Below are 27,725 nucleotides of genomic sequence, written 5' to 3' on the forward strand. Positions count from 1 at the left end.
TTCTTTTTTTTACATCATTTTATTAAAAAAATAAGTATAAAAATATAAATATAAAACAGTATGACTCAGCATTCAGCAGCAACAGCATGAATTGCCAGTGTATGACAGCTTTCCTACAACATACACTTTCCATTACATGTTACACCTAAATGATGAAATGAATTCACAGTTTGACAAATAAACTGCACCAACCACCCACATGAACATTGCTCGTCAAAACAAAGATAGCAAATAGTATATAGGATGTCCATCATAAAAACACTTTGTACATTTACAGTATTTAATGGAGGTGGCTGGAAAAACCACTCGACTCCTTCTCTACCCCAAAACCAGTCCAGTGCCGATAAACATCGATAGCAAACGAGACTACTATCCCTCAGGTCAATTACAAAACACATTGCTCACAAAGAATCCTAAAATTCAAAGGCATCTTTACTGATTATGATCAAAAAACAGTACGACTTTTTGAGAATTTATACTGCATCTCCATTATTGAGAAAAATTCCACTCAGTCCAAGTCTTTGATTTCCATTTCCGCTTTTCCACGAGTGGACTGCAGCGACGTTGATGTGAGTGAATCAAAGAGACGACTAGTCAACTAGCGCGCTAGCTAGCAAACTAGACAGATAAACAGATAGATAGCTGGATAGATAGATGAACGGACGGTCGACTAGCTAACGAGCTAGCTAACGAGACAAAACGGCTGTCTGGCTAGCTAGCTAGCTACATGAACAGACGTAAAATATGGGCTTGGAAAAGAAAAAAGAAGCAGCTCCGTCTAGGTCTCCCTGTCGGGGCTCTTTCCTATGTACATCTCGGCCAGCTTCTTGAACTGCGGCCCCCAGTTGCCGAGGTAATCGTAGTCGTGGTCGCCCTCGGTGGCGGCGGACTCCAGCGAGCTGAGGGACTCCGCCAGCGAGCCGCTGCCCTCGTACGCGTACGTGGCCAGGGAGTCGTAGGGCGGCGCCGTGGGATCCGCGTCGTTCTCCTGCAGCCGCCCGTGAATGAAGTCTCTGACGTCGGCGTTGTCCTTTATGGGCGACGTCCTCCGAAAGGGGAACAGCATCTCGGGGATGATGTCCCGCCGCAGCTTGTTAGCGTCCATCACCTCCGGGTTGCGCAGCGTGCCGATATCAAAGGCCTGCGTGTCCTCCTCTCCGCCCCCTTCATCGTTGTAGCTGACGACGTTGTCTCTGACATCCTCTTTGGAGATGATCAGAGGCTCCTTCTTCCTCTGCCTCCTCAGGGCAGCGAACAGCACCACGATCACTGCGCACAGAAAGAAGACGTGGGAGAGGCAGAGAGGGAAAGCTCAGCATAAGATGCGTGCCTGCTAACATGTGTCATGCATTAAAGAGCACAGGGGAGCAGCGGCGCAGAGGGAAGACACATTTGCTACCAGTGATGAATCCCCAACACGGCCTCAGGCGTTCACCTCCTATTATTAAAGATTCAGTGAAAAAGCTTTCCCTTTCTTTTCCCCCTTGAACGGCACATTCACCGTATGAAATGACGGCGGTTAGATGATCCTTCTCTCTCTCTCTCTCTCTCTCTCTCTGCAGAGCGCTCGTATCTCATCTCCTTCATTCTCTTTCAGCGGTGAAAGACAATCGGAGATTGCAGCGTGAGCACATTTCCAGAGAGCGGCAATGTGCGTTCGCAAACTCTAAATAAACCCATAATTTTTCAGAAAAAAGAGAGAAAGAGGAAGCGATATCTCATTTAGGACGAGCGCAAATCCTGCTTCACCTCTACTCCTTCTTCTCCACCAGCAGGTACTAAAGTTATCTCCCTGCCTCCCACCTGGGTGTTAATTACAACACCTTCGACGTGGCGGAGGCGTCTGTTTAGAAAGCTTCTTTATGGACATTTGTGACCAAGCGGAGCCGCGACTTTCCACAGCGCCGAGGGCTGCGAGGACGGGGGGCGTCCCACCTCAGCGCCGGGTCAGCGGAGTCAAGCGGAGGAGAATGCGACGGCCTGTCGGGCGGTCGAAGCGCGAAAAAGAAAAAGTGTCAGGTGATGAGCAGATGTCGTGATATTTTTGCTCGGTCGGAGAGAGAGCGAGGAGTTCAACCTTCGACGGAGGCCATCCTGACACAGGATTTCACATTTGGAGGTAAAAAGACACGAGCAGGTGGAGGAAAACCTGAAAGGTGGGTTCAAAGTCAACCCTCTGAAAAGCGTTTGCAGGCCCACGAGGCAGTGAGAGCGTCTCCACACTCACAATGTCTAGTCAGTCATGAACGCTGGTATCGAGCAGCGCGCCCGGCCGAGCGAGCTGAAGCTCAATGACAGTTGAATCCCATTACTTATTGATACGCCCTTGACTGTAAGCACTACGCTCTTTCTGCTTTTCGCTGGTAAAATGATCGGCTCCTCTGCTGTTGAGGCCCGTGTGCCGTTACACAGCGCGTCACATCACGAGGCTGAAGTGATGCTTTTTAGCTCTTTTTTTTTTCTCCTCATGCCAGAAATTAACACGCGAGCTGCCGGGAAAAATACACCGAGCGAAAGGAGACGAGCGTAATGAGTGCAGCGTGGAGGCGGACGGGGGAACCTTTGACGTGTACATGTGTACATAATTGGTTTTGACTAGTGTTTTGTATTTGCTTTGTCGTCAGTGTTCAGCTACAACCAACCAGTTCAGGATTTGTTTTATTAATTTCTCTGAACAGAAGGTCATCTCCACTACCGGGTCACTTACAAATGTCCTTACTTTTCAAAGAAAAGCACTGCTTTTAAATTAAGATAACATGAAATGACTCATAAATACTCTCTCTACATTGTTCATGTGGTAAAAGACTATTCTAGGTGAAACGTCTGCTTCTTAATGAAATATCTACATCGTGTATAGAGGCCCATTTCCAGCAGCTAGCAGTGTTCTGAAGACTAATGAAGGATAGAAAACCCTTGAAAACCCTTGAAAAGTGATGTCACTCAGCTGAAAACAGCTCTGCTGGTGAGAGAAGCTGTAAAACTGTTCTTCCTTTGAGCTGGTTGAGGATCTGGAGCTTCACATTGTGGCTTCATAAACTCTCACAATGGTCAGTTTCATGTGAAGAACTTGAGGAGAAACTGAACTTGTGTCTGCGTGACCGGTCGTGTTCATATGATTGGACTCATCGACTTCCAGACGGTCGCTCACAGACTGCAAGAAAAAGTAGATCCAGTTTCCTTGAAGCATGATTAAGATTCACTTCTATCAATCTTTTGGCCACGCAGGTTGTTTTAGAAGGAAAACTTCTGACTTTGACCTCCACGATGTTGTGACGCCGCCTGGACTCATGAAATACTTTATTCTTTATCATAGCTCTATTCACCAGGCAGCGCCTCGCCGCTTCACCCGTCGTAAGTATTAAATGTCGCCGCGGAGGTTTAATACTTCTGAGATTGGGAGCTGGTGCCAGAGCGACGGGACCGATGGCAGAAATGCATATTTTCAGTAGCATCGTATTGATCGCAGTGAGTTGGGAAAGCTTTCAATCGATGTCCAGTTTGTAGTGATGGGAGCTGTTGCAGCAGCCCCCCCTTCACTCAGCAGCAGCGCTCCAGCAAAGCAACTCGCTCTGCGCTAAGTTATCGACTTCAGCACCTGGAGACGCGGCTGCAGCATGAATCATACGAGCGCCCGCAGCGTCGCTCTCTGCACGCCACGTCGATGCCGGCGACCAGAGGACGCCGACATTAAGAAACTCTGTGCGGCCGTCAAGGTCATTAAAGATGCTTCGTCCTATCGAGAGCTCAGGAGTAATGAAAGAAAAGTGATGGCGGCAACAGATGTGTGTGAGGAGTTTGATGGATGCACGCTTGTCGACATGATGTTGACGTTAATGCGAGTTTAAGGTCAGGAACACGTCCGCTCGGTGATATGAAAGTGACGTGTTTGACACCCGGCGACATCTTAGGAGCCGATAGAATCGACCGTTTCTCTTCTCATTCTTCTCCCCAATGGGTGAACTTGCAGACGACGAGGTTGCGGATCAGCTGATGGCGCCTTGAAGCGTGAACGACTCGCCATCGAACTCAGACGTCACGTTCAGCAGCCGCCTGCAGTTTGCTCTCTTTTGCATCGGGTTGCATCGAGGGATCTGGACTCTGGGTTCCTCCACGCTGGCCTTTGTAATTCAGACCATGAGGCTCATTTTGCATGACAGAGGAGGTGACCACCGTCTGCTCATCACTTAAATGAAACACACGCAGAGCACAGAGACAATGTTTTCTTGGCCTTTCACCCTTAAACATTTGTTTGCTTCTTTCTCATTGGTGCAGATTCCTCTAACCTCCTTATTGCAAACTGTTATCGTCCAAACGGAGTTCGTTGACAGCGTTTCTCTCCCTAACAGAGTCACACAGCATCACAACACATCAGCTGGTGACTCTCTGGCCTCGGGGACGCGACGTCTCCACGAGTCAAGTGGGCTCTTCACACAGTTTTACAAGGTCTTGTGTAAAAAAGAAAAGAAAGAGGCAGCTGTCGTTTGAGGCTGCTGTCTGGAGATGACACGCCTGCTTTAGTGAACGTCTGTCAGAATTCACAGACCCATCGTGAGAAAAAACAGCTTCACATGTCAAAGACCGGCCTCTGCGATCGCTGCACATTGCATGTGTGCGATGCCAAAATGAAAGCTAGCCATGCGTAGCAATACTAACTAAGAAGAGGAAGGATGAAGTAAAGGAGCATCGGGGAGGAGGAAGTGATTTAGTACGCGGCAAAGCCTTTTGAGGCCAATTTGTGATTTTTTTGGGGGGTTTCTGGGCGATTTATATAAATTAAATTGACTTGAGTTTGTTGCCACGAGCAGCAATTTGCAACATTAGCTTTGAAAAAAAAAAAGAAGTAACAACATCGCAAAAGACAGACAAGAGCGTTGAAATACACACACACACACTCACACACACACACACTCACTGAGGAGGATGACGACGCAGAGCAAGATGGCCACCAGCGCTCCGGTGGTGAGGCCGTCGGAGAAGGGCAGCACCTCGGGGTTGCAGGTCTGCATGTTGCCGCGGCTGTCGCAGGCGCACACGCGCACCACCAGCGTGCTGGTGCTGCTCTGGATCGGGTAGTCGTTGTCCGAGATCACCACGGGCAGGAAGTACAGGCTCATCTCGCGCCGGCTGAAGCCGCCGCGCCGCGTCAGGATGTTGGCGGTGTTGTCTGTGGACCAGAAGCCTCGCTTAGACACGCAGAGCGACATCGTTGCCTCTTTGGAACCGACCATAATGCATCTGACCGTCCAGGACAGTGCTGAGGAGCCTCAGTTCATATTTACCGCCATTCGATGCCAGACTTAGTATAATGAGAGCAGTTATGCTAACTAGAGAGCGAAAAAAAGCTAAAAGCTTCTTTCTTTTGCAATATACGGTTTGTATTATAATTCATGGTTGTCTTCAGCATATTGGAAGGTTTTCTATTTGATATTCAGAGCATTAACACAGCGGAAAATTTCGTTGTTTGAACTGTTAGCGCTGTTAGCGCCTTTGGCTGCTAGCCGACGGCTCAGACGTCGCCATGTTGAGAGCCGTGTGGAGGCAATCATGTGCTCAGAATTTAAAAAATGGCCACATTTTTAAAAATAGGGTCCTCGCATCAAACTCCAGCAAACAAGATTGAAGAATATGTTCTCGATGTGACATCCAGAGGATTTTACATTTGAGCTTTTCTTCAGTAAAAATACCCCAAAAAAAGTGTATTTTCTTACCTTCCCTGTCCACGATGGTGAAGTTGGGGTTAGTTGCACTTATGCTGAAGACGAACTTGTGTCCGACGAGCGGCTCGTCCGTGTCGACGGCGCTTATCGTCTGAATCAGCTGAAAGCGAGAGAGGAAACACGTGGAAGCTTGTAACTCGTGTGTTTGGAGAAGAATCCGATCCAAACACACGAGTTACACACTCACCAAACACTCATCGTAAACACACCATGCAGAGAAAAGACTTTTTTCTATTTCTATTTGCATGTTCACAATTGTAAAAAAACAAAAAACAACTTGAGAGTAAAATGGGGCCAATCAGATGCGTTGTAGATAAATCTGTAATTAGCGAGGAGTGCTTTGGATAATTAAAGGATTTGCAGACTCTTGAAACCCTCAAACACGCGTGTGGCTGTCGTGTGAACGGATGTTTCTCTGACACATGGAGTAACGGCTCCTCCTGCAAATGTTCACATTAATGTGTGTATTCATCTTATGAAGTAGTCTCTTTATTGTGTTGGCTCAAACTTGAAGAGGAAGAAGCAGACGTCACACCCGTCACTCATACAGAGGATCTCATCGTTCACCTGTCCCACTTTCACGTTCTCGCAGACGAACGTGTCGTAGGACATGGCGAACTCGGGGGCGTTGTCGTTGACGTCCAGCACCTTGATGAACACGGGCACGCGGGTCGTCTGCCGCGGGTTATCTGCAACAACAAGCGGGAAAAATGAACATGTGTTTTTAAAGAACCAGAATCATTTCTTTTTTATTCGGTAAATACAGAACTCTTTCTGCACGACGCGTTCTTACTTATTTCAGTGGCCACCACGGAGATGTTGTGCCATTTGGACATTTCTCTGTCCAGCGCCTTCAGCGTGGTGATGGTGCCGTTCACAGAGTCGATGTTGAACAGCCTCTCCAGGTCCGTGTGCCGGTCGATGGAGTATCTGGAAGAAACCACACAGGACCAGATGTAATCCACATCCTGCCTCCTCTGTACTAGAACCTCGCTCACACGACGTAAGACCCACAAAGCAAACACACACCGGAGCGCCGCTTCCCTTCACAGGACCGTGTTCTGCACAGTCGCATCACTCGCCGCCCAGACGGGACAATATATTCCACGCTCACGGTCGTGAAGGCGTGATGCATCGTTCCTCGAGCCGGCTCATTTGTCAGCGTCAATTTTTGCATTTTGCTGAAATTTTGAATTTGCAACACAATGCGCCATGTGGCGGTGGGGGCGTGGGGGGGGGGGGGGGAGTGGGCTCCTTGAGCCGGAGACGGGCGCCACATGTGCAGAGCGGCGTGAATCGATACAGCAAATTAGGCTTCTTTCACTTTGAGCCGCGGAGGGCTCACATAACTGTGAGGAAACACAGCGTCTGTGTTCACGTCAGAGCCGCCGCCATCTTCCATCTTCCACTGGGAAACAACCAGGAGGGTTGGATAATATCTCCACACACACACACACACACACACACTCACACACCCTGACAGGAGGTGAGGCTGATGGATTAGATAAAGCCAAGTCGGCACATTTTCATATCCCAGCTAAAAAGACTGATAAGAGGAGACTTTGTATTTCCAGCACAAGCTGCTTATTCTCTTATTGATTCTTATAGCAGTATAATTAAAGCTGGGGACAATGAGTTTTAAAACAATCACATTACTACAATACGGCGGTTGGCTTGGTGGGGAAATCTTTGCTTAACGGGTCATTGATTCATTTTTTGAAGTTCGCTAAATAGCGAGACCTTCATCCCACCGAGGAGAATTAATTTGTCCTCCGGGGGTCTGTTCAAATGGATAACTGTTAAAATTACAGAAGAAAAAATAAAAATTGTAAACTGCTGGAGTCGGGGCTCGAACCCTTGACCCTCTGATCAAAAGGGGGGCTGGCTAACCACTGAGCCACGGTCAAATAAAGATGCTAACATAGATAAACTGCAGAGCTGATGTCTGAATTTATGTTTCTAGTTTAACAGAAAAACCTTAAAATAGAGTTTATCATCCAAAAGCCTTCACACACGATGCAAACAGAGGAATATTGTGGTTATGCATGCGTTGTCCTGCTGGTATTTTAATGCCCCTCAACAGACGAGTTCGGCAGGTCTGAGCACGTACTTGACCGGCTTGTTGTCGGCGTCGGGGTCCCTGGCCGACACCACGCCGACGAAGCTGCCGGAGGCCGTGTCCTCGTGCACCTCGATGATGTACGGGTTCCTGGTGAAGCCCGGCGGCTCGTCCACGTCCTCCACCGTCACCTTGACCGTGGCGAAGTCCTTGAATTGCAGGCCGTGGATGAACCTGGCGTCTAAGTAGGTGTTTTTCACCTCCACCCTGAACTCAAAGTCCCTCTTGCTTTCGTAATCCAGTGCCTGGAGATGAAAGAGCACCGGGAGTCAAAGCTGTGGACTCTTTTCCCTCAAAATTCTGACGCCTCCAGGATTTTTTTTTTGATAGGCAATTCATTACATTCCACTTTGTCTGCCTTTATCTTATTCACACTCTCAATTCTGAGTTACAAATCCGTGCGAGGAATATCTTGCGCATCTCAGGAGGAATCTAAAAGCAGTTTCTAGCAAAAGACTGCTTTGTATTATTCATTTCACAGGCTTAGCGTATCTGATTTTACACTACAGTTCAAAAATATATCCCGTCACATGTCGTTCTTACACGATTAAACGTTACGGGGGCTTTTTGTTATCTGGAACGGTGCCACGCTGTCCTTCCATTGGAGTATACATTGAGACGAGATAACAGGACAGCTCGAATTTAGATACATAAACTAAAAGCATGGAGAGAAACTCAATAATTAAACCAAAAAAATGATGGTAAAAGGCATATTTTGCGGGTTATTTGATGCATTAGTTGAAATTCATGTAAAGGCTTTCTGTGCAGCCTTTCACCGCGTATTGAACGCCGCTCTGTGCAGCTGTGTGAAAACATGTCACTTGTCAGAAGTGTTTTGTCTGATTGCACAGCCGTTATCAATCAAGTCGCAGTCACGTGACGCGCTGCGAGCAGCTGCAGGCGACGACGGGAGCAAAATCACCTTTTTGATGACGATCACGCCCTCCTGTGTGGTTTGGTCCGTGATGATGTTGAACGTGTCGTGACCGCCCACGATGCTGTACTCCATCTCCGCGTTGCGGCCGACGTCCGGATCGTCGGCCTTGACGCGGCCGATGGCGCCGCCGATCTCCGTCGACTCCACGGCCGTCACGCGGAAGGAATCTGAGCGACGTGAAGGGAAGGGAAACGGTTACGGACTCGTCTGAGCACAACGGTGTCGGAGGCGGACGCATCATCAGTTAGATTTGAAGATGTTTCGTGTCACACGAGACGCCGCAGCTACACAACAAGGACAAACTCTTTTCCTTACACACATTTCTATCATGTAGTTGGAGCTCAGTGGCAGATTTATTTCATGTGCCAGAAGACGTTGACAAACGCCAGTTCAGCCGGTACTCATCAAATCAAGCTTGTCGACAAATAACACATGGAACCAACATTTCATGTGTTTTAGTCGGAGCGAGCGAGAGCGGCCGTCATCACAAATGATGTAACAGGAAGTTTAACAAGGAAGACCGTCCTGGAGGGGCGAAACAAACACAGGACCTTCACCAAGGAGACCTCACTCCTTTTCCCACATCAAACATTTAATTTACTCTTGTCATTTATCAGTATGTCTGCTCTATGGATTTCCATCTTTTAAACCTAATTTCCATGACTTTAAACTAAATGTCCATGAGCAAACATTGTGTGAAATGTGTGTGTAAACAGTAAAAAGTGATAAAATGTAGTATTTAAACTAACAATGAGGATTCAAAGCATACAGTAAACCTTAAATGACTCAAATGAATGAGAGACACTAGTTTGATTAAAAGAATAAACATTTATATAGATGCCTGTATGTATGCTGCTGATGTGTTGAGCCTCTTTCTTTTAAAAGCAGATTCATTATTCATAACTAAATGAAGTCATGAACACATGAATATAACACTTTTACACCACTTTTCTTCAAGGACTTTTCCAGGCCTTGATTTTTTTCCAGGTTTTCCATGAACCCTGATGTAAGCACATTGTTACGTTCTCTTTTTCTAACCATAACCAAGTGGGGATATTTCTTTCTAAACCTAAACAGTCGTTCTACAAGTGGACTCGTGGACTCGCGTTAGCGTGCGCGGCGGCGTGCTGGACTCTTACGGTTAGCAAAGCGCGGCGGGCTGTCGTTGACGTCGGAGAGCGTGATGCTGACCGTGGTGGTGCCGGAGAGCCCGCCCATCTGCCCCGCCATGTCTTTGGCCTGGATCACCACCTGGTAGTTTTCTTTGACTTCTCGGTCCATGCCGGGCAGCGCCGTCTTGATGGTTCCTGTGAGGGGGGGGGGGGAGGAAGAGGAAGAGGAGGAAGAGGAGGAGGAGGAGGGACAACAGCATCATTCCCACGTCTCTCGCCACTTTAATGGGAAACTTAATTTTGTAAATCTACCTTTCTGAAAATGAGATTAAGATCATTTCATCCCTGTGCTCGACCACGTCTCCGAGCAAATTGCATCTCTATGCCACTAATTCGGTTCGCCAATTACGTTTTAAAGGTGGAAATGTAATCGCCGCCTGGATTCTGTTCCCTGGCAACGCCGTCAGAAGCGACACGTTTATGTGCAGACGTCGCGGCGCAGGAGGCGGTCCGGCTCGCTGCAGAGATCAGAACCTGGACCCGGACCGCGCGCAGGACTCGTGAACTACAAAGGCGCGTTGGTGAAAGATGACTTCAGTGTGTGCAGCTGCAGGGAAACAAGTCTGTTCTCTCTGTTGTGTCGATGGAGAATAAACACATGCTGTGTGTTTAGGTTTTAGTTGCTGGGATGGAAATATGAGTCCATGTTTCCTTTTGCAGCTCCAACAACGTCGTGTTGGAACTGACTCGCTCGTCCAAGTAAACACTCACTTTAAAAATAATTACCTGCTGAAAACAGTGAATGTAAAAAAGAGCCTACAAGTCTAGTTTGTAGCATTTTGTGGCGAATACGATGTATTCGCCACAAACAATGTAACAATTAAATCAATAGATATATCTATGAATCTTTACCACTTTTAAGCACAGCTTGATAACACTTACCTTTAAGAGTAATTCTCAGTCATTTTTTTACTTTTTAAACATGTTTTCGAACACTACGAGGAATCTTTTGCTGAAACTTGGCGCTGCGGTTGACTTCCTTGTTGATGTTATTTAATGCTTTCTGATTGGAGACGCTGGTGAACTGGTTTAGTAGTTTGAAACCGGCTCGTTCCCATGATGCACGTCATGCACACGGTTACTCTGGGATTTACTCTGTGGGTTCAGATCTTGACTCAAACAGGATGAGCTAGTAAATACAAATACATCCTGTGTGCTGAAGTCTCAGAAACTCTTTTTTGCAGAGCAGGAGATCCGTTCTCAGACGTGCAGGACGTGAGGAAAGGCGTCCAGAGATGCTGCTGGCTTTGGGCTCACCGTTCTCAGAATCCACAGAGAAGTACGGCTGTCCCTGCAGGATACTGTAGACCAGCTTGGCGCTGTTCCCGTACGTTTCATCGTCGGCGTCGTTGGCGGTCACAGTGGCAACAGATGTACCTGCAAAGGAGAACATGCGGAGTCAGCACTAACGCCGAGGCGGCTATTCACGTGACCGAAAGCACGTGACTCAACGTGAGCTTCATCTCTCTGTGTTCACGTGACAGAGCTGTAAACACCCCATGAAAACCCTTTTGAGCAGAGCAATAAACCGACTAATCTTTAATTCCACGTCAAATAACTGAGCTCTGGAGGAAATCTAATTACTTTGCTGAAGGAAGAGACTGACTTCTTCCCTTTCTAAAGAAGCAACAAGCTAGTTCCGTTAGCCGGTGGGACTGAGGATCAATGGTGATAAGCTGGCAGACGACAGCGACGTCTCTTCCCTCACCTCAATGAAAGTGATTGCTTTGATTAATCCCCCTTGTCCTCCAGGACGGAGCCCCGAAATGTCATCCAGACTGAACGTCTCTACGTCATGCAGAGTGGAGTTGAAGGTCTCTCTCTCTCTCTCTCTCTCCCTCTCTCCCTCTCTCCCTCTCTCCCTCTCTCTCTCCCTCTCTCCCTCTCTCTCTCTCTCTCTCTCTCTCTCTCTCTCTCTCTCTCTCTCTCTCAGAGGTTAATATATGACGCAGTAGCACCGGCGCTGACAGCTAATGTGCAGAGATGACGTTGAGTTACGTTACGACGCGTTCCAGCTCCATTAAGTCCATTCCAACATCATCATCATCATCATCATCATCATGTGTTTGAATGAAATCTGGTGAGATGTAGTTTTTGGAGAGAAACTTGAAGGAGCAGTTGGAGATGTTTTCACAGCAATATAAAAATTGAGGGAATTATAAGCTGGTTAACTTCCCACCACTCGCTCTAAGCAGCTTATTATGCATAATTAAAACTACTAATGGAAAGATTTCCTCAGATCCGACCTGTGAGTGTTGGGATGCACCCGACAGCTGATGAGTCAACATCTTTTTTTCCACCACAGCTTTTAGAAAACTATATCACACGTGTTGCGAGCAAGTTATAAAAACACTATGTTGTTGTACTTTTAACCCTTTTTATAGTAAATGTACTCGTGAGAGTTCAACCTGGAAGGTACATTATCCATCTTCGCAGAATCCTGTTCAAGTGGTCATAAAAATAAATAAAAGAATGAGTAATCGCTGACTTTGCATGCAATGCTAGCTGCTTTTAGCTCGTGGAGGTCGTGTTACTGATGCGTTGACCTCTGTTGTCACCGGCGTGGCAGCATTAAATACGTACTGACAAGCTTCCACCGAGGAGCTGGAATATAATCACTGAGCTCAGGGACGCTGCCTTTACACCCTGGAAGCGTTATTGGGCAATATGAAACGGAGTATCACTGCCACTAAAACCCAACCACACACAACACACACAACACACACAACACACACAATACACACAACCACAGCCAGGTGCTCGGTTATGTGCCATCTGTGTGCTAAATAACAAAAATATATAAGATAAATATATAAGATAAATATATATATAAATATATTGATGGCCGAAGAGCGAAAAAACACATTTTTGTGTGAATAAAAAAAAACGTGTTGTTTTCTTGCAGAACGCTATTTTAAACATAATAGAAAATACATTAAATACAAAAAGCTTTTCTGCACTCTGCCCGGATCATTTTGCAGATCCATGGACGCGCAGCGCACAAAGAGCTGCGCTCCTCTCGGCAGAGTGTCATGGGGTCTCTTCCCGTGAAGTCCTGCACCATCCAGCCGAGCGTTTCAATGCGGCGGCGCCGCAGACGGCGTCCTTGGCATTCAGGAGACCTCTGCCGCCGCGTCCTGTTTCGGGTCCCCGCCGCCTCCCTGCATACTGATGAGCCCTTGAACATCTGTCCCACTTAGTAGCAGCACTGATGGCATAAAAGGGAGCTGCTGCTTTTTCACGGCCGGCTGGTTTTATGAACCGGTTTGTTCGGGTCTGAACCCGTCCGGGCCGGCCCGCCGACGAGCGACGGTGACCTCTGACCCGCATTGTAGCCAGACGCCGGAGCAGCAGAGAAAGACGGTGCGTTGTGAATTACAAATGAGGGTCGTTGTTGTGCCTCATATAGACAATTGTTTTTTGATATACCCTCTGATTGCTCCTGCGTATTAATTTCTGGTTGCGTGATGGAGGATTGATTTCATGCCGCGCGCATTATTTTCATAAAGCTTTTGTTTATACTCACGCCGATTGGTTTATTTATATGACTTGAATGGAATGAAGCGAAGCGCGATGAAGCAAATCCTTAATTGGAAAGGCTGACAATCTAAACTTTCAATATTTCTACTGCCTATTAAAAAAGCAGCAAATGGCATTGCTTGTTATGAATGCCCAATGAGCCCGGCCCAACAAACGAGCAACAACACACAAAAAACAGCAAATTACTGTGAGGAGTGAATGCAGCGTCACCACGGGCCGGTCCATCGGCTGATGGACGCCCGTGTTCACTGAGCTGCTTTCCCTTAATTGCCTTCCAGCGTACTATTTATTAGATGTATGCGTTTGAATTAATCTAACAATTTGTAGGTTTATACTCTTATTATTTTCTCGCTTACTTCTTTAAAACCTGTCGAGCCCTCGGGGAGCCTTTTATATCACGTCACAAGGTACAAATCAAGAAAAAAACATGATATTAATCCAAAGAAAACACAAAAACATGTTCGGCATCAAATTAAACATAAAAATCAGGGTTACAATAATATGTAATCCGCACGTACAACCTCTAAACACAACTCAAACAATAAATAGGATTAGAGGGTTGGGTGAGGGCTTAAAGGGAAACGCCAACAACTGGAGCAAAAAACGGGAGGAAAGTCAAATATAATATTTGTATGTGATATAATAACATCAGACATTAACTCACCGACTTCAGACATTTCGGGCACGCTGGCGAAGTAGATGTCCTTGGCGAACTTTGGCTCGTTGTCGTTGATGTCGTGGATTTTGATGTTGAACTCGGTGTCGGGCTCCAGCTGCGTGTTGGTCCGGCGGTCCAGCACCTTGGCGTTCAGCGTGTACATGGCCTTCTCCTCCCGGTCCAGCCGCTTGGTGGCGTGGATGTCGCCGGACTTCTCGTCGATCAGGAACAGGCTGCCCGCCCCGTCGCCGGTCAGGACGTACTTCACGTTGCCTTCGCCTCGGTCCATGTTGGAGTGCAGCTGCAAAAAACAACGATATTGACCCTGAGCGTCGGCCCTGAAGGCGTCTCCACGTGGTGTCGAGCAGCGGCGCCGTTCACGTCTGAGCGATACCGCGTGCTGTTCTATGACGGTGGTCTAAGATGTGAACGTGCATACATAAAAGTCAATTAAATTAAATTAAAAAAATAGAAATACTGAGAAAGAAATGTGCTTTCTCTGCATATCTCCAAATTAGGCTTCATGCCCTCGTCGCCAACTCTCCCCTCTTCTCTCTTTTTTAATTAAAATATGTTTTACATCGCAGGCATCAGTTTCAGGTAACATTCGTGAACGTCTAACTCCCCCGTCTGCTCACACACACACACACACACACACACACACACACACACACACACACACACACACACACACACACACACACCTCTAAGTTTGGCCAGTTTTGCAATTTTTTACTGTACTTTTTCTTTATTTCCTCCTTCCAGCTAAGTCTCAACACTTCCTAACTACAGTGAAGTTTGTTCTCTACATTCCCCTGAAGTTCATTTCCATAAACAGCACAAGCTGCAAACGCTTCCTTAGGAGTGAAAACATTGAACATGAATAAACTCTGACCAGTGCAAAGCAATTTTGGTTGAATATTATATATAATACACAGCGCTGTGCCGACGGTGTCTCACTTTACATCTAATATACAATATATACAATTACACTGATGAACTTACATTGTATTGAATGTATATATATATATATATATATATATATATATATATATATATATATATATATATATATATATTTAATAGATTCTCATTTTAAATACATTAAAACAATAATTTTTACTCCTGCATAATTTTTTTGCACATATATAACTTTATTTGCATTGTTTTAACAAAGTGATTGCACATGTTATTAGTTTTTGTCAGATGGAGCGATCTGCTTTACTTGAAATAGATTTATATTTTCTTTAATCTATTAATAAAAAGCACGATGCAGGAGTCTCAACAAGTTGGAGCATTTTGTTCCCGTGTTGGAACATTTTGCTTCCTCAAAGTGGAGACTCACCAAAGTGACGCACTCGCGTGAGTCCAGTTCAAAGTCGTCTTCAAATTGTGTGAAAAATGATGAAAAGCAAAATTTGCTGAAATGAGTCACCTGTGACCGACCCGTCACCTGGAGGCGGCTCGCTGTGACGGACGCTGGAGTCGAGCTCATTACGGCGCTGGATCTGTCGGCAGATATATTTAGAGTGCGATCTCACGGGTTCACATTTGAAATGACGAGTAGTTAGGGACACACAGAAAGTACGCCAGCCGCGTATTAATATTAATGTCTGCACGCTGTGAGGGAACTAATTATTTCTCTTCCCGCAGTTGGAAGACTGATGTCAACAGCTACAACTTTGGATGGAAAATCTGGAGATGTATTTGCCAGCTATTCTCAATAAATAAAAAAATTGGGACGCATATGAAAACAAGACGCTGTCAAGTTCAAATTAACAATGCGCACAGCATCGGCGCCGCGTTTGAAAATATTCTCTTGCCGGTGAACTCCATTATTATCCAACGTCTATTAAAAAAGGAATTTCACTCAGCTTGAATTTTCTCCATATATTTGTGTTCTGGGACGGTCTGTTCATTGTTTGTGAATATGAATTCACTCCCGAGCTGAACCCAAGGATGAGCCGAGGCTCGACAGCGTGTGTGTGTGTGTGTGTGTGTGTGTGTGTGTGTGTGTGTGTGTGTAGGCTGCTACTATTGACTATGATAGATGCTGCTAATGTTCAGTGGGCAGTGAAGGATTTCTGTTGCATTGGAAGTGGCTTCATATCTGTTCCTTACGCACATTTACAAATCAAAATCAAGCATCTTGAATAGTGTTGCAGTCACCTTTTGTCTACTTTGAAAGTCATGCGTCCCGGCTGGAGGCAGCAGAGGAGCGCGCTCGCCAGGCGGCGCAGGAACACGCATCATTACTGATTCTCAGAGTCGGTAGCGTTCACACACACCTCCCTGCGCCCAGCGTGATAATTAGACCATTACAATTTCAGACCACAGGAATTGCCTTCTCTTTTCTCCGAATCGTTTGATCGTATTCTTCTGTAGGTTTCATCTGATTATAACTGTATCTCTGGGCTTGGTTGTTAAAAAAAAAAAAAAGGAACCTGAGCAGCGAAAAACAACAAACAAGGAGCCATCAAAGGAGCCCAGCCGCCTAAATGATAATGGGAATCTTTACGGTGTTTGCAGAAACTCGTCGGTATGGATTTTGCATACTTCCCTTCGTCTGCGTGAGGGAGATGCAAACCCTTATCTCTGTGCTTTGGCTAATTATTGGATGTCAGCATAAAGTCAGCGTCCTCATCATATGGGTAAACAGAGCGTCGACACAGAGCATATCTAGTCATTACTGAGCTGTAGTGCAAATAAGGATGCTTTTGGGAGAGGGAGGAAGAAATCCCGCGCTAGTTATTAAGAGACACTATAGCAACATCGCAGATGTCCAAAGTCAGCAACATGGAGGTTTATACTTTGATTATTTCAGGGTTCAGCCTGAGAAATGGAAATGAAAGAATGGGCTCTGTGCCATTAATCCAACTTCCAATATGTTTTTGGGCTTCCAACGGTTATGAAAACAAGAAAATATACGCTTACTGTAGAGAGCTGAGATTGTTCTGCTACGTTTGAGGGAACACATGAGTATGTATCTCATATGCAAATGTCTTTAAAAGGTGAATTTAAGAAATGCTGTGAAATCTGGAAAAAGGCCTGATGTTTCCCCGTCAGTGAAGGATCTCGTCGTGTAATCACATCTACATGTTTTACCCTGAAATACACCAGCAGGATACTCAGAAAATCCAACATGTGCTGTAAATCTATTACATCTCGTACATCCAGAAAAAGAAAACACAAACTAGCATTGATACTCGTGACAGATTGTGGCACAAAGTGTTTTTCACGCAGCCTTAACAGAATCAAATGTTCACTCCAGCTCACTATATTTGCAAAGATTTAGTGTCTCTCCTTTCAAGGCCGCGCGGCACAAACACAGCCTTTTCAAGGCCTTACAACACAAGCACAGAAGAGAGCCTTGATGAGTTAAATCGCCTCACACAAACACTGAGGAATTGTCAGTAAAGCGGCGAAATCATTGGCAATTCTGTTCAGGCCCCCGCGAAGCGTCGCTGGCTGCTGCAGAGGGGAGATAGCAAAACAGAGAGCAGGATGGATTCAGAATTAGTCTTCCTCCCTCTTCCCCCGTCTCTTAAGACATAGACAAGCATTCCATAATAGTGACACACTGTACTCTAATGTTCATCACGCAGGTGAAAGTTTAAGCTAATTTTCGAGAGCAAATTCTGCAAAAATCCACGCGATGCATGTCGGACGAGGCCTCGCAGAGAAGAAGCCTCGCGGATCCTCATTTGGCAAAAAATGTGAACACAACAAAGTGATGCTAACTTGCATTATTCTAATTTCAGAGCGGCGCACGTTTTCTTCACGAGGCGACGAGACAATGCGGTGTAGCGAGGAGCTTAATGGGATTTAGTTCACTTCAAACGCGCCACTCCGATGCTGCAGAATCCAAAGTTTGCGGCCGTATTGCTCAGCATTGCGAGTGTTTCACACTTCACAGGCCTCGGCTCCAGAAGTAGGGCACCGAGCGGCACGCAGCGAGCGCTCATTAATGCCCCCGCCGAGGAACCTGACGTCCCGGCGCCGGATTCGTGCACACGGCCACCGCACGCCGTGTTTACAGTCCTGAAGTAGTCTCTCTCCCTCTCTCTCCCTCTCTCTCTCTCTCCTCTCTCTCTCTCTCTCTCTCTCTCTCTCTCTCTCTCTCTCTCTCTCTCTCTCTCTCTCTCTCTCTCTCTCTCTCTCTCTCTCTCTCTCTCTCTCTCTCTCTCTCTCTCTCTCTCTCTCTCTCTCTCTCTCTCTCTCTCTCTCTCTCTCTCTCTGTGTTGACAATACCTGCTGAGTAAGTGCTCAAAAAAGTGCACTTTTAACGAACGCCGTTATTTTTTCCTTTCTTATCCGTCTGCAGGAGCCCGTCAGCATCTCGCTGACTGAGCTTCAAAGCGGCGTGTCTTTTAGAGCACCTTGATAAGCAATATGAGCTGCATTTATTATTATTATTATTATTATTATTATTATACGCCGCCGTCGCAGTGGCTTCCTCTTTTTTTATTTTTTCACGGGCGATAAATGAAAAGGCGAGCTGTAGCAGCGCCGTGTCTTTACATCCGACTTGATTGTGATAATCAGGAAATCAACCTCAAGTGACAGTTTGTGAGTGTGAGGGTTGATTGGAGAGGTTTGATTTGGGTGTGAAATAAACAAGATCTCCCACAGTGCATTGCAAAAGGCCATTGAGTTATCTGTAGAGGAACGGCCATGACGGCTCTGAAGGCTTTGTGCTGGACATGAAAGTGTTCACGCATGTGGTGTTGGTTCTATCTCTCTTCTCTCTCTCTCTCGTTCTGTTATAGTTGCAACTAATACAAAATAATAAACCTATAGTTGAAATATATATATATATATATATATATATATATATATATATATATATATATATATATATATATATTCCTTCCTTCCAAGCAACACACACCAGCCCACAGACACTGAGGTAACAAGGACATAAACTGAAGGCAGCATATCTTTCAGATGGAAGTTTGGTCTTTTTTTACTTTGAAAATGACCCAAACTATTAATCAGTTGTCAACCTGGAGATTAGTTTCCGCTGATGGATTTATTGATGACGTGACTTATCGTTGCATCTCCGATATCGATCCATCACCTTGTTTTTCTCCGTCCGTTCATCTGATTGCTTGTTTTTTAAGGAGGTCTGCAACTAATGGCTATTTTCACTATTGATTGATCCGCCCCCTTTTTTCTTGATTAATTTAATAAACAGGGAAAAGCAGTTTCCAAGAGCCCTCGATAATGTTTTAAATGTTCTTGTTTCAGAAGGTCAAATCACTAAAAAACCTTCTATGGCGAAAAAAACCACAAAGGCTTGGCGTCTTGGCCTGAAACGACTCCCCGGTGACGTTGCTTGATAAACGTTCTTTGCAGTTTTGCTCATTTTTGTCTTCCCCCAAATAACCTCTCTCTCCATCCGTCTCTCCCAGGACGCGTTTCCTTCTGTACGTCCGTGTCTCCGCCGCTGTCTGCCTTCATATCTCCAGAACGCAGAAGTTAAACTGATTGAATTAGTGATACGGATCGCCGCCGCGTCGTCGTGGAGTCGAGCGGCGGTCCGTACGCCTGCCCTCCTTCTGTCCGCCCCGCGTAATTTATTACAGCCTGGTGTTCCTCTGACAGTTTAATGGTGAATGATATTGGACGCGGGAGGAGCAGCGAGCGGCTGCATGTGATTGCTGTCATGCCACAGAAGTTGGGTGCCAGAGAGCATCAAAGAGTGGAGAAGAAAGCCACGTTGCAGCAGTCGCTGACATATCAATGGATGGCCCCATTTATAGTTAGCAATTGCTTTGCTGCTTCGTCACATCACACCACCAGGTGAATTTCATTGGCCTCGCTGATTGATATGTTTTCTTCTTCCTCCTCCTTTTTCTCCATATTCCATTAAATTTCGCTGTTCCTTTCTCTTCCCCGCATCAGAATGATGGTTTCTGCAAAGGAAGTTGTCATATCCCCCTACTCAACCTTGCACAAGACACTTGTTTACTCCGGAGAATGAGGTGTGTGATGAAAGCCAGCTTCCTCTGAGAAAATTGGCTGTCGACAAGTCACCTCGTTTCCCTCCCTGGGGTTGATAACTGGAGCGTTCCCCATCACACCTGTCTTCATGGCGCGAGCACGGGTGAGCTGACAAGAACCTCTCTGATCTGGGCGGGTGGGGGAGGGGAGGAGGGGGGGGCATTGTCCCCAAACTCTCCTTTTGTGGGTTTTTTAAGGAGAAACATGTCTTGTGAGAGCTGCAGTTTTAAAACGTCGTCTCAAAGCACTTCACAGCTTTCTGGGACTGCTTCAGTCTTGTTGCACGTTTCAAAATTGGACTTTTATGGCCCTTAAAGTGATATTTACTATCAAAACCTTCAACTGATGTCTGTGTTTCTGAAATTATCCTGAATTTGAAGTCTGTCGAACTTCGACTGGCTGTGAATAATTTAACTGTTCATTCTTTATTGTGTGGTGTTATGAAACGTGATGACAGCAGTTTGCTCTCAAAGGAGCAGAAGGTGTTTCCTGCTCCTCAACGCTCCACATGATCAATAGTTATTGGCATTTGGTTAGTTATTGGCAAACGTTCTGAGGAATTTGGGGACTAATTATGGCACACTTTTTTACTGTTGTCTTTAATTACAAGGATATTAATCAATGTCTGCATTTCAATACTGCATTCCATTTATTAAACCGTACTGCAACTTTTATTCTGTTTGGTTGTTTGTTTGTTTGTTTTTTAGCTTTTTTCAATGTTTGAATGAATATTTTTTATTTTCTTTTTATCTTGAGTTGCCTTGTTGTTGAAATGTGCTACACTAATAAACTTGACTTGCACAGTTTTTAACTACAAAACAATAGGTGTCGCAAAACGTAGAAAGCGGTCACTCCAAATTTGGATGAGTGATATTTAAATGTTGTTGTCGAAAACACACTTTTAAATGTCGCCACATATTGCTTTGCTGTGTGCTTCACCCGATGCCAGTGAGAAGAAACGTCTGATTCATATGAGGAGTGTTGGATGAGAACGCCAACAGGACGTCGGCTCAATCGGCTCGTGTACCTTTTTGTATTATTGACGGTGATTATGACGCTTGTCGGACAAACGAGACTGTTTATATATATATATATATATATATATATATATATATATATATATATATATATATATATATATTAACATTAATGGCCTCTACAAAACAATAAATTGATGTGATGATTGGTTTATTATGTTTATTGTTTTCAATATATTTTTATGTATCTATCTATTAGTATCTTTGATATTTATTCTATATCTTTCACAAGTTCCTTGCGTGTGCAACGCACTAAAGGATTCTGATTCTGTTGAGTTTGTTTTTCTCTGAGCCGACCGCGTGATGAAGGAAAGCAGTGAACAAAAGGCCTGAAGAGCGAAAAGAGGGAAGGAGGGAACAAGGGAAGGAGGGAAGGAGGGAAGGAGGGAAAGGGAGCGTTTTGTGTGCTCGCTGTGTTTCTGATAGCTCCCGTTAACTGGGCCTGTAACAGCCAGCGCTCTGGCAGCCCATCCGTCTTCAGCCCATTACATCAAACACAACTCCAACCAGCCAAACCTCCTGTAATTAGTCTGCACGCGAGGCGTTCGGGCACGTTACCTTGCCGACATATTGATGGTCGTTTCCTGCGTACTCCTCCAGCAGAAAGAATTGATTCCACATCCATCCACGTTTGGACCGCTGGAGAATCCTGCCGTCGCTCTCTGGCATCCCAAACAGATTCCCAATATTCCCAGGCGTGAAAGGCAGGGCGGCGCCGGGCCACAGGACCGAGAGCATCAGCAGGAGCGCGAGCCGATTGGCTAGCATGGTATCCAATCAGCTGGGCGACGTCTTCTGGACAACTTGTGAGTTATGGTAATGAACTTGTGAGAGGATGAACACTGGAAGGCCGTGTCAACAGAACAGACATTGTACTCCTCTCTCTGATGTCCTTTTGGTCCCTGCGGAAAGAGGCAAACATTAGTGGAGAAGCACTTTGGTATCACCTTAACAATGGGCTTGAATCCCAGCACGGCAGAAGCACCACTTAGGCAGCATGCGAGGAACAATAGGGCAACACTTATGTACACAAAGTCTCCGTGTGCACAGTCTCTCTTTCAATGTGTGCTTCACCGGGGCAGCAGATAATTACGCAATCAGCAAATGTGCAGTGGGAGAGAGCCGGAGAGCTAAAGCGCCGTAATTCAGTGATTGAATTCGTCTTTAAAAAAAAAAAAGGAATCAAACTTTAGTATTTGCAAAGTTAAAGACACAAGATGACGAACAACATTCGTAAAACTATTCGTCCCCAATTTAAAAACACATGCAGGTGTTTCTCCATCACGTTCAAATAATCCCAAATGCAAAACTAATCCAGTAGTGAGATGAACGTCTAGGGGCGGGATTAACGGCTGCAATCAACACGGAGCCTTCGTCACTGGAAGCTCCGCCTCCTCGCTCGTCTCCGGCTTCCTGGTGTTTGAGGATCCAGACACTGAGCAGCGCTTCACTCGTGAGGCGCGTTGCCGACGATTCACAAACAGCGTTCACGGCCGGCGAGTGTGTTTGAACAGCAGAACGCCGACGTTCTCCCAGAGCAGAACGCTTCTGGAGAGAGAACAAGGAACCGCTGCGACACTCTGACTGGAACCTTTTCTTATTTTCTTTACGCTCGTTCAGTCACAACTGAGTGGAACCATTATACCACTCAGGTTCTCTATGATCCAACATATGGGTTCTGGGTGGAACCATTATACAAGAGAAGGTTCTCCATAAGCTATAATATGGGTTCTGAGTGGAACCATTATGCAATAGAAGGTTCTCTATGATCCAACATATGGGTTCTGAGTGGAACCATTATACGAGAGAAGGTTCTCTATGATCCAACATATGGGTTCTGAGTGGAACCATTATACAAGAGAAGGTTCTCCATAAGCTATAATATGGGTTCTGGGTGGAACCATTATACAATAGAAGGTTCTCTATGATCCAACATATGGGTTCTGAGTGGAACCATTATACGAGAGAAGGTTCTCTATGATCCAACATATGGGTTCTGGGTGGAACCATTATACAAGAGAAGGTTCTCTATGATCCAACGTATGGGTTCTGGGTGGAACCATTATACAAGAGAAGGTTCTCCATAAGCTATAATATGGGTTCTGGGTGGAACCATTATACAAGAGAAGGTTCTCTATGATCCAACATATGGGTTCTGAGTGGAACCATTAGCGGTTGGTTGAGAAATAACCCTTTGTGTTGGGTTTTGATATAAAACTGTCTGAAAACATTGTAAGTGGAACTTTTCTAAAAAGTTCTACCAGGAACCAAAAAGGTTCCTCATATGAGGACGATCCAAAAATCAGGTTTTTTGTGTTTTTTTTGGTCGTCTTGTCCCGATGCTTCACTTCGTCTGTGTCCTCGTCCACCGAGACGCTTCCTGATAGCTAATGTGGGTGTGCATGCATAATTCATGCTCTTCTGTAAATTAATCCTAATAAATCTTGTCCCTCGTTCTAAAACGTTTACTTCGGCCACCGCTCGAGGGCCGGCGCTGCAGAGGCTCGCGCCACTTCAGCAAATCTTACTGCTTTTTTTGTTCCGAGCGCCTAAATAACAACGGCATTGACAAGTGGAAGCATTCGCAAGGACAAAAGGTCCCGTGTGTGAAATCAGTGCTATGGCGCATTGATGGAAGTGAAGTATGGCATTATGCAATTCTTTAGAAAATCCAATAAGGGAGCTAATGAGAGCGCAACCGAAAACATTGCTCGTCTCTTAGTCTCTCAGTCGGTTTCACTCAATTTGATTTAATCAGCGATGCTATTCAAGTGTTCAGAATACCTTTTGATGGTTAAACCGTCCAAACCGTTCCATAATCTATATCAAATCTACAATAAACATGTTAAACTGGAGAACGTAAATATGAATCACAGCGCTGTCCTCTGACGCCGGAGCTGACGAATGTTTCTCCTTCGTCAGAATTATAGCAGATAAAATATAGATGGTGTTGATACGTGCCGCGTTAGCGCGGCTATTTCCCCGCGCGCGTCTCATAACGTGGCGCGAGTGTGACAAGTGTGTTCCCGAAAAAATCAGGAAACGCCGCCTTGCAATTAATCTCGTCTGATGCTTGTGATTGCATTTTCTAATTATCATTCCAGCCTGTCCTTGAGTTTTAATAGCATTCTGGATATTAATCTTTGATGTGGTGTGCCTATTAAGCATTAGGGCCAGTGTGTCTTTTCAGAATTCTTCCAAACACTCCATTAAAGGATGAGTGAGCGTGCTGAATCAATGCCAGAGCCTATAGACCCGGCCTGAATAATCTAAACTCATTCAGCCTATTAAATCGTGGAGGTTTATTAAAAAAGTTGTTTATGATTAGATGAAGTTGCAGACAGCTTATATGGCTTGGCATTAACACCAGAGAAGTGAAGGGACCAAATAGTTAAATATGCTTTTAAAGTGTTGTCGAGAGGCTGTTATTCTTAATCTTGGCTAAGACATTTTCTGGCAGGAGCTCCGGCTCTGCTCCATTTTTTTTTTTTTTTTTTGTAATCCACAAAATTATACATTCTTGTTTTGCTGAATAAGAATATCTTTGATCAGATATAAACTAGCTGTTCATCAGGATATTCTTCCTTGAAAAGCACAGCCTTGCACATTAGTCTGTATAAATTTGGATGCACGTGCATCCCCAAAAAAAATTCACACACAAGCTCCCCGGCAACATTAAACCGAGCAGTGCAACTAAGCACTTTTATGGCTTCTCTGACTTTAGTAGGCCAACGATTGTGTGCTGCAGAAAGTCTGGTTGCAAACCCCTTTTTTTCAAGAGGTCTTGCATACTAAATATATAATCCTCTATACGCAGGAGAATATAAACACCTAAACTGACCATCTGTGCTTCATGTTGCCGCACAAGGAGCTCCGTTAGCTCCCCACTCGCTCAGAGAGCTCCGTTAGCTCCCCACTCGCCCAGAGAGTTACGTTAGCTCCCCACTCGCTCAGAGAGTTACGTTAGCTCCCCACTCGCTCAGAGAGCAAGCAGGCAGTGACTTAAGTCATAATAATGTTGATAGACGTTGTCTTTTAGAAATGTTCACATAGGCTTTTCCACATGATCATAGGAGCCTCACACACACACACACACACACACACACACACACACACACACACAGATGCAGAGTTGCAGTTAGCATCAACCACCAAACACCAAATACAGCAGGAATATCAATCACATTCAAGGCATCCAAACCCCATTTTGATCGTAGTCGTGTCATTCGCTTGAGGAACTCAACAAGTGATTATATTGTATAAAAAGCAAACACAGCCAGAGGAAAACATAAAGATGGATGCAGAGAGAGAGCGAGAGAGGGCAAAAGAAGGGTCTGCAAGGTCATAAAACCGGTTGCCATGATTAGTCTTGATCATTTGGCCCGGGAAACCCAGATTTACGGCCGCTGAACGCAGCTTGTTGTGCGGCGGCGAACGCTCGCCGTCCATGTGAGCCGAGTGCAAAGGAACCGGCGTGTTGTGATTGGCAGTTTGAGTAGCTCCAGTGATTGCTTTCTGCTATTGACGGAGGAGCACAGGCAGAGTGTAAATCTAACACGAGGGGCGGCGGCGACGTACCGAGACGCCGGCACTCGTTCAAACCTCCACTTGGTGGAGCCCTCGACCTTCCAAGCCTCCTTCCTCCGCCGGCTGCAGTCTCTGGCAAACCTCAGCGAGCTTTACTCATGTTTTGAAATCCTCTAAGCAATTTTGTGATACAGTGCACACTTCCTTGTTGAAAAGCTACTTTTAAAAAAAAAGCTGGAGAGGGCCTCTTTCTTGAAAAACGGATGCGTTGACAGTGATATTTTAACATGAAATCCTGTTATTTAAAAAAAAAATGCATCGCTTGTATTGGGATGGCTTTTTTAGTCGTGTGTTTGGATTTAACAAGGAAATAATAACCTATTAACCCAAACATCTGTCTCGGTGTGGATCCAACAAGTCGAGGGAAGTCTTTCCCAGAGTAGCATCGCCAAACCACGAAACACAAAAGATGCTATTCGAATATAAAGATGCTGCAATTTAATTAAAAATGACGGAAACGTCCGTATCAATTCCATTATTTGGTAGAGAAAATAGCCCAATCCTTCTTCTCGCTCACAGTTTCCCCCACGAACATACACAGCGTTTTTTGGGGGTGGATTTCCACTCATGTTTAATCCTTTAAAACCAGCTGTGTGGAGGCTCTGGAGAGCCTCTGTGCCTCGTGTGGGAGAATGGATTTGCACCACTTTTCATCTCAACACCGAAAGGTCACCCCATATCTGACAATAATTCAGGGCGCGTGTTAGCGGCTAATTTGCACTAAACAGTAATGGTGTTACGCGGTGACCCCCGGTGCTCACCGCTACACCTTAATATATATCACTCTGGTGATTGTGATGCCGGCGACACACCCGAGGACGACCGTGGGCGGGATCCAGGGAGAGAGAGGGAGAGAGAGGGAGAGAGAGGGTGGATTAAGTTGCGGAGGACATGCACATGTACATGCTCGGCGGCGCCGTCGGCTCGCTCCGCTCCGGCACCCCGATAAACACCTCCGTGCGTTTTCTTCAGAGATAGGAATGCTACAGCGCCTCTCCATCAAATCTGCCCCGGAGCACATCACAAGGATGATTCGCCCTCAGTGCATCTCAGCAGACAGGCGAATACACACACACACACACACACACACACACACACACACACTCACACAGAGCTTGGCATGGACACTTGAACAGGTGCACACACAAGAGCAGATGCACACACACACACACACACACACACACACACAGTTACTAACATACTAAATGCATCTGCGTGTCCACATAATGTGGCCGAGTCTTAAAACCACTTCACTGAATGAATCACTTTGGATCGAGTGACAAAGTTAAAGCTGATCTTTTAGCAACACACTGTGACCTCAAGCATCACACCACTGAAGTGAAATATGCTGCTACTCCTGAGTGACAGGTGTCAGGAGATGAATGGTCTTTAATGTCATTAAATGAGCAATGAACACACAATAAAATGACTTACTTGTGCTAATGTTTAGGGTGGTTTTTTATCAGACATAAGTTTAAAGTTGAATGTTTAATCTCCAGCGGCGCTGCCACATGCAGAGTTTATTTTTATTTTGTCCATTTTCATAAGCAACACTTGCACATAAATATGTTCTAAAGACAAAATCTCGAGATCAGAGTGTCAGAAAAAGGCAAATCCAAATCCCCCCCCCCCACCGGTTCGGGTGGATTTAACCGTTATCAACCTCTTTGAAGTTGCGACACTTCTTTCTGTGAGATTTCCACGCTGCTGCGCTCGTCTGGCAGAAAAAGAAGAAGAAGAAGAAGAAGCTCTCTGCGGATCATTCTCTGGAGTCTGGGAGCCAGAACAAATAAGAATAGATCTCCCTAAACATTAATGGTGAACGGAGGAGAGCAGCCCTTACCTTTCTGGTTCCCTACAGCTTAGCATCCATGTGTGTCGCTGAGCCGCCGCTCGGTTCTGCTCCTCAGCAGTGCTTAGCGCTGAGAACCTGACTCCTCACGGCAGTGCTT

General features: G+C 45.6%; 1 protein-coding gene across 1 annotated transcript; it reads right to left on the reverse strand.

The window, feature by feature from the left end:
* LOC137788590 (cadherin-10-like) lies at window positions 1-27,725 on the reverse strand. Its single transcript, XM_068581476.1, has 12 exons — window positions 27,617-27,725; window positions 21,745-22,088; window positions 14,150-14,444; window positions 11,203-11,322; window positions 9,913-10,080; window positions 8,759-8,940; window positions 7,828-8,081; window positions 6,511-6,647; window positions 6,285-6,406; window positions 5,709-5,817; window positions 4,913-5,164; window positions 1-1,269 (listed from the first exon to the last, which is right to left on the reverse strand). The coding sequence occupies exons 2-12, from the start codon at window positions 21,952-21,954 to the stop codon at window positions 779-781; spliced, it is 2,340 nt and encodes a 779-aa protein (XP_068437577.1). The 5' UTR covers window positions 21,955-22,088; window positions 27,617-27,725; the 3' UTR covers window positions 1-778.

This window comes from Clinocottus analis, unplaced genomic scaffold (genome assembly GCF_023055335.1).
Source record: "Clinocottus analis isolate CAN_PGR_092001 unplaced genomic scaffold, fCliAna1.0.p SCAF_18, whole genome shotgun sequence".
In the NCBI taxonomy this organism is placed as follows: domain Eukaryota; kingdom Metazoa; phylum Chordata; class Actinopteri; order Perciformes; family Cottidae; genus Clinocottus; species Clinocottus analis.